The 7839-nt window shown below is 42.7% G+C and overlaps 1 protein-coding gene across 1 annotated transcript; it reads left to right on the top strand.

Annotated features, from left to right (window-relative positions):
• The first annotated feature begins 1171 nt into the window (after positions 1-1171).
• On the top strand, positions 1172-2073 carry LOC148021366 (uncharacterized). The gene has a single exon (XM_087698248.1). It carries the CDS (start codon positions 1339-1341, stop codon positions 2071-2073), a length of 735 nt encoding a protein of 244 aa, XP_087554374.1. The 5' UTR covers positions 1172-1338.
• The last annotated feature ends 5766 nt before the right edge of the window (positions 2074-7839 follow it).

Genomic DNA, 7839 nt, shown 5'->3' with positions numbered 1-7839 from the left:
TTTAAGAGGTCAGAAAGGCCCTGTTGGGGTTGGTTTGTGCCTTGTGGTTGCTATTGGTGCTCCAGCTGCAGCAGGTGTGTATAGTATTTTGAGTCCTTTAGGGAAAGACTTCCAAATCCATGAAGAAAATGAACTTCACATTCAGGGATTTACCCAGCAAGAGAAGCTTGAACATACACCATCATTAAGGATCATACGGGCTCCCAAGATTTGCTGTGGTGAAGTTTCTTTCATGTCAAGAGATGGTGCTCTTGTTCAGGATCCAGAATGGCAAGGGGCACTCTTAAATTGTTGTAATGATCCACCAGTTGCAGTCTTGTCAGTGCTGTGTTCATTCTGTGTTTTTGGGTGGAATATGGAGAGGCTGGGATTTGGGAATCGTTATGTCCATATAGTGACATTTATACTTCTATGTACTGCTCCATACTGGATTTTGAACCTAGCAGCTATCAACATTGACAATGTACAGGTTCGGAAAGGTCTTGGAATTGCAGGTATTATTTTGTGCATTTTTGGGCTTTTGTATGGAGGTTTTTGGAGAATTCATATGCGGAAGACTTTCAGATTACTTGCACAAACATGGTGCTTTGGGAAGTCATATCTCACTGATTATATGCAATGGTTGTTCTGTGCTCCATGTGCACTTTGTCAAGAAGTACGTACCTCAGAACACTACAAAATCAGAGAGAGAAATTTCTATGAACATAGGGCATTAAGTGAAATTTCACCTACCCCATCTCCTGCATTAGTAAGGAGCTCACATGCTGCTTTTATGTTTTTGGGACGATCCTTTGCGCTAAATATGGACTTGGGGAGGATGATTCTCTGCGCAGAATAGGGGGGAGTAAACGACGAAAAAAAAAGAAAAAAAAAAGCTCTGAAGGGCATACTGGGTGAAAAACCCTGGCACGAGAGAGGATTTAAAAAAAGGAGAAACAGAGTGCTCTAGAAATCGGTGAATAAGGTGGAGTATGGTGGCAGAAACCAGGCTCTGAGAGCGAAAGAGATTGACCCAAAGATCCTTATCACAGAGGTATATGAAAAAGGCCTCATGATGGCTGTCATTCCATTTTATTTCAAAGATCCTTGAGCCTTGCCAGTCTAGTTTGGCTTATCAGCCTCCCAATCCTTGGACCATGGGTATCCTGGGCTTAGAGCCAGAGCCCTTCTATGCAGACAACAACAGTTGTTTCAAGCTCAGAAAGTCAGGAGGCTCCTGAAGGTCACACTCAGCTGCTCACTGATGGTGCAGAACTGCAGCATCAATAGTCACTACAGCTTCAACAAAGCCAGAATCAACTGTCAGGTTTTAGTGACGAAAAGGTGAAGAATAATTCTATGCCAGCAGGTTCCGCCTTCTCAAAACCTTCTGGTGCAGCATCCAGCCTGACATCGCAGCATTCTGCATCCACCAATCAACTGTTTGATTTTGGAAAGACTCAGAAGGTCTCTCAACTTTATCAAGGTAGTGGCAATACAACTTTAGTGCAGAGTCCAGGTTTTCTGCGCTCGTCAAGGAGTAGTGTACCTGGGCGGCAACCTCCGTCCACTACAGGTTTTGGTCATGCTTTGAACATTGAAACACTAGTTGCTGTAGCAGAGAGACGGGATGTCCCGATTGAGGCTCCCACCTCAGAGGTGCAGAACAAAGTTGCTTTCTTAATCAACAACATCTCTACCTCAAACCTTGATGCAAAAGCTAAAGAGTTTGGGGAGGTTCTTAAGGAGCAGTATTACCCTTGGTTTGCTCAATATATGGTGATGAAAAGAGTAAGTATTGAGCCCAATTTTCATGACACATACCTCAAATTTTTGGACAAGATAAACTCCAAGGTTTTACATAAGGAGGTGGTAAAAGCCACATATGAAAACTGCAAGGTTCTTTTAAGGTCAGAGTTGATCAAATCAAGCTCAGAGGAACGCTCATTACTAAAGAATTTGGGTAGTTGGCTTGGAAAGCTCACAATAGGCAGAGACTCTATTTTTGAAGGGAGATTTACAGAAACAGCCCATCATAAGAATATAGTATCACCTATTCATCTTATTCAGCTTGGAGTAACCCTGAAAACTTGATGATTGAGCTCACTATAAAGAGAGGCATATACCATCAGTGGATTACAAGAATGTTATTGGTGCACTTTACCTGTATGACATGCTGAAGCTAAAAACATAATTTATTGATTGAATTCTGGAATTATTGTATGGCTATTAAAAAATATGACTCAGAGTTGAATGCTAGAACCATCTCTGACATTGGATTATTCATGTGTTTGATCTTCCATCTTGACATATATCAAGGTCTTCTGAAGACGCGACTTTGCTTTCGAAAACCCTTCGACATCTTTGGTGAACCTGACGTGAAAGCGTCGCAGAAATTTCAGGATGGGAGATACTTCAGCCTCTATTTCAGCTTCCTCTACAACTCCAGCTGCCTCTACTTCAGCTCCATTAATGACTGCTGCGTCAAGTACTTCAACGGAGGATCTAAAACAGATTTTGCAGAATATGTCCATGTATATGCAGCTCCAAAATCAGCAAACACAAATGTAGATGCAGCAGCAACAACAATTGCATCAACAACAGTTGTCTTAGCAAAGGCAACTCTATTCAGAGCAGGAGAATGCAAACATCGCGACTAAGGCTATTGAAGCAGTTGAAAGTGAGAAGAAGTTATTTGATGGGCGTAATGTTTCAGCATATTTGAAGACATATGAGATCAAGATGGGGTTTTTTGGAGTTCCTGCTGGACTTATGAGTAAGTACTTCCTTCGTCTTGTCACACCTGCTTTGAGAACAAAAGTGACTGATCTTTTTATTCAAAATACACATTGGCAAGATTTTAAGAAGGCTCTAAAAGAAGAATACTTCCTTGAGGACTTTGGTATGGCTACTCGGTGGTCATTCCGAGAGTGGGTCTACATGCCAAAAAAAGGTCTTGCTGCTTCGGAGTTGATTCGAGAATTCGAAGAGAGGTATAGTCAGCTTGATGCCATTGAACAAAGAGCATTGGATGTTGAAAAAGTTGAGCTTTTCTTGCAAGCTGCAGATCCTGCTCTTCAAGAAGAATTGGGTGAGCTTCTTGAAGATCGCACGAAGACTATGGGTCTTAAAACTGATTGGCAGGATGCTCAGGATGCAGTCTCGACTTTGACCAAGAGGAGGATATGGAAGACTCGCCTACAGAATGGTTCCATGACACCTACACCATCATCTGCTCCTATGCCTACTTCTATCCCTGTTATTTCTTCTCCTCCTCAGCCAGTTTCTTGGCCTATGCCAGTGCCTAATGTTTCTACTCCACCTATTCCTCCTGTTCCACGACCGATGCCTACACCTTCTGCTCCAAAACCATCCGCTCCATCGGTGCCTACCTCTCTTGATGACATAATCAAAGGCATCACAGATTTGACACTTGAGTCAGTCAAAGCGGAGTTGGTGGGTAAGTTGAAGGAGCAGTTTGCTTCGACTGTGCCTACTACTTCTTCTAGTGCTCCTACTGCACCTAGGAGTGCTCCTAGTGCTCCTAGGAGAGATCGGAGATGTATTTGGTGCGATAGTACGGAGCATCAGCATTGCAGGGATTGTGACTCTTTCCAGGATGCAAGGAGGTAGAATTTGGTATATTGGGGGCAAGATGGTAAGATTTGGTTGACTGAGACAGGAGCTCCACTTGCTACCAACTTTGGTAAAGGTGGAATGAAGAAGTTAGTGGAGGACATGGCTGCGCGTACTTCTTATGTGACAGCTAGAGGTGATGCTTCTGCATATGGAGTACAGATTGAGAAGGCATTAGAGACTCAGTCCGCACTATGGACTTATGCTATGGAGATTGCAAACAAGGGGAAAATTTAGCAAACTGTTTTGACTAGTGCAGGCTCTAGCATCAGATCAGAGACAGGTTGGGACTCGCCTGTTGACAGGTATTCTATTTATGCTTATTTGGCTAAATCTCATGGTGCAGATATATTTGTTGAGGAGAAGCGTAAGAGGGATGAAGAAAATCCAAGTGCAGCTAAGAAGACTAGAGGGGGTGAGTTTGTTACTCCACCTACTGCAGGACCGTCTTCAAGACCAGGGCCAGATCGACAGATGGAGGATGCTCAAAAGAGAGAAAAGAGGCAAGAGCCTAGAGAGAGAAAGCAGCCAGGATTCAGATTGATGTCCGATATTGAGACATCTACAGACATGAAGAAAATCTTTAATGATAAGATACTTGGCAGTGAGGTGACTTTCACTATTTTTGAGATTTTGGGCATCTCAAAAAGAGAGTTTCAGGATCAGTTTCAGGAGGTCCTGAAGCGGAAGAGACATGCATTGGCTACCACTGATACACAGGGAGTTTTGATTCGAGAGTTGGATGAGGATGATGATGAGGTTATGGTTGATAATGCTTCTGTTTTGCCGCAGGTAGAGAAGAGGGTTCAGCCTATGCATTATGCTGAAATTGATGAGCCTGTTTTGATACCGCGTAGTCATTTTTCGCGGAGCCATTGGGCTAGGGCAACTACAGAGACGATGGTAAAGATTGGAGAGAAACAGGTGCCTTATGTTGCATTGGTTGATCATGGTTCAGAGATTAATCTCATAGTTCGTGGAGTTTATGAGAGTAACAGATGGCCTATGGATGTAGAGCATGGGTGGCGTATGAGAGCCGCCAATAATACTGCAGGTGATTTATATGCTGCTTGCCCTAGTGTCAGGGTTTCTATTGGTGATGTAGAGGAGGATTTTCATTTCTTTGTGCAGGATTCATGCTCTTATCCTATAATTCTTGGTTAGCCATTCATTACAGAGATGCGCATGGAAACAAAGGTCATGGATGATGGATCTGCTTATGCACGGATTCGCAGTAAAGATGGTATGAGAGCAGTTCAGTTTATGACTGTATGTGTGAACCATGTTAGAAACAAAGATACTCTCAGAGATGCACCCTTGCCCACTGTGAGGGATTCGGGTTTTCATTAGGTGCCGCCGTTTCGAGAGACGACGGTGGTACAGAGGAGAGGAGATTGGAGTTCTCGCCTCCTGGCAGCAAACAGTTCAATGAGTTATCAGAAGACTTCTAGGTTGCCTAGAGCTGCCAGGCAGTATATATTGAGGAAGGAGAAAAATTTGAAAAATGCAGGAATTTTGGAGGATGATGAGCACATAGATGGTATGTATGACAGTGTGATTTGTGCAGATACGATGACAGAAATGGGAGATATGCTGAAAACTGATATGCTGAATTGTCATGGTAATGTATTAGTGCAGTCCCTGGACATGTTTTATGAAATTGCAGATTTTATGTCACAGATTGAGTCAGAGGCTGAGGTAACTCAGCAAAGAGTGTTGAGTGCTGAAGAAATTCAGCAAACAAAGTTTCCAGCTGGTTATGATCAGCTTTCAGAGAGACAGAGGGCTGAAAATTTTCAGCCAACAAAGTTTACTGCTGAAATATTTCAGCATTCAGAGTTTGGGCTGTTTCTATGCAGTCCATAGAGCAGAGGGCTGAGAATATTCAGCCATTGGAGTGCAGAATTGCTGATTTACAGCAAGGTTTATGTAATGCAGAAGAACATAAAGAAGCCAGGGTTGACACGAAATACAAAACTGTGGATAAGAAGGTGAAGCCGATTGCTGTACCGCTTCCACCTGACAGTGATCAGCAAATAGAGAGAGCTGCTAAACAGCAAATTTTGAGGAATCCGGAGCATATTGGTCATAAATTTTCAGCAGAGACACTTGCTGAATTGAAAATTGGAAATGGTGATTTCTTGTTACCCATGGAGAAGCAATGCTTTCAGGAGATGCTTGAGCGTCATGGAAGGGGATTTTCTTTTTTCCCACATGAGATTGGTTGTGTGAATCCTGATATTGTTGCTCCTATGGTCATTTTTACTATTCCCCATATCCCATGGAATCTCCGACCTATTCCAGTGCCTAGAGCACATTTGCCAAAGCTGATTGATTTATTGAATGAGAAAATCAGGATGGGAATCCTTGAGCCTTCATCTGCACCATACTCAAACAGGTGGTTTACAGTTCCAAAGAAGAATGGTACTCTCCGATTTATTCAGGACATGCAGCCAGTGAACAGAGTTACTATCAGGAATGTTGGTATAAGTCCAGTTGTGGATGAGTTTGCAGAGGCATTTGCTGGATGTGCCATCTATTCTTTGGGTGATTTGTATTCAGGTTATGATCAGTTTCAGCTGGCTTTGGAAAGCAAGGACATAACCACCATGAGAACTCCTATTGGGCTTGTGAGGATGTGTACCTTGCCTCAAGGTGCCACTAATTCTGTTGCGCATATGATGAATGCCATGCATAAGGTCCTTCGTGATTACATACCTCAGCTCACTATGCCTTTCTTGGATGATGTGCCTATTAAGGGGTGTGCAGAAGAAGAGAAGAATGAGAGCCTAAATGAGCAGGGATGCAGATACTTTGTGGCTGATCGTATTTCAGAATGTGAGAAGATTTTGGCCAGGTTAGAAGAAGTGAACTTGACACTTTCAGGGCAAAAATCTGTTTTTGGAGTGAATGAGATTGTCATTGTTGGGCATATGTGTGGATATTATGGCAGGAAACCCTCACCTGATAAGGTGAATGCTATAGGCAAGATTGCAGAGTATTGTTCTACTACTTCAGAGGTATGGAGATTCATTGGTGCTTGTGTGTTTTATATGATTTGGATACCTCATTTTGCACACATAGCAGATTGTTTGTATCAGCTGCTTCGAAAGGGGCAGAAATTTTATTGGGATGAGAGTCACACTAGAGCCATGCGGAAATTGAAGAAGTTATTGCAGAATGCTCCTACTCTCAGAAAAGCGGATTATAATTGTGATAGGCCTATTGTATTGACAGTTAACACTAGTCCAATTGGCATAGGTTGGGCTGTGGGTCAAGATGATGCAGATGGAAATAGGTATGCTATTCGGTTTGGGGCGAAAGTCCTAAACGAGAGACAGAGGAGATATCCGCAAATCAAGAGGGAGTTATTGGGGATTGTCACGGCTCTCAAATGTGACAAGGAGTACTTTATTGGAGCTTCAGTTGTGGTAGAGACAGATTGCTTGCCATTGATTGGTATGATCACGAGTTGCTCTACTCCGGATATAGCCATGTTGAGATGGATTGCATACATTAAGTCATTAAATCCAGAATTTAAACACATAGCAGGGAAGGATAATCCAGTGGCAGATATGTTGTCGAGAGCCAGATATGATGATGAGGAGACTCTACTTGCAGAAGAGGATGATGCAGAAATTTCAGCCACTATGGTTGATCATGTTTGTCATGTCTATGATATTGTGGCTTTCATAGAAGAACTTTATGTTGGAGATTGGTTGCAGATTGGCAGGTACCTTAGTACACTAAGCAAAAGAGATGAATGGAAAGATGAAGAGTTCAAGAAGATCAGAAGGAAAGCCTATGGTTATTTTCTGAAGGACGGGTTTCTTTGGAAGCATCCAAAGAAAAGAGGCGGATTACCTTTGCGGGTTGTCTGCGATAGAGAGACACAATTACAAGTGATGAGGGAGTTTCATGAGAGTCCTTGGGATGGTCATAGAGGAGTATGGGCTACTTATGAGAAAATCAAGGAGAAATATTGGTGGAAAGGCATGTACAGAGATGTTTCTCACTTTGTTGAGACTTGCAGAGACTGCCAGATGTATTCAGTAGTGCGTCATAGAGATGAGCTTCATCCGACCTATCCGCTATGCATTCATTATAAGTGGGTAGTTGATTTGGTTACCATGCCTATGGGTTTATGGCAGATGAGATACATTGTTTTGGCTAGAGAGGATCTTACTAATCATGTTGAGGGCAGATCTTTGAGAACGAAGACCA

The sequence above is a fragment of the Lygodium microphyllum genome, chromosome 18 (assembly GCF_053477565.2).
Source record: "Lygodium microphyllum isolate KBCC chromosome 18, Lygodium_microphyllum_v1.1.10, whole genome shotgun sequence".
Taxonomy (NCBI): Eukaryota; Viridiplantae; Streptophyta; class Polypodiopsida; order Schizaeales; family Lygodiaceae; genus Lygodium; species Lygodium microphyllum.
The sequence above is the reverse complement of the archived record's forward strand: the minus strand, read 5'-3'. Positions and strand labels throughout refer to the sequence as shown.

Bases quoted from the DNA above. Each gene is read 5' to 3' on its own strand.
- LOC148021366 (XM_087698248.1), top strand. From the start codon at position 1,339: ATGCCAGCAGGTTCCGCCTTCTCAAAACCTTCTGGTGCAGCATCCAGC.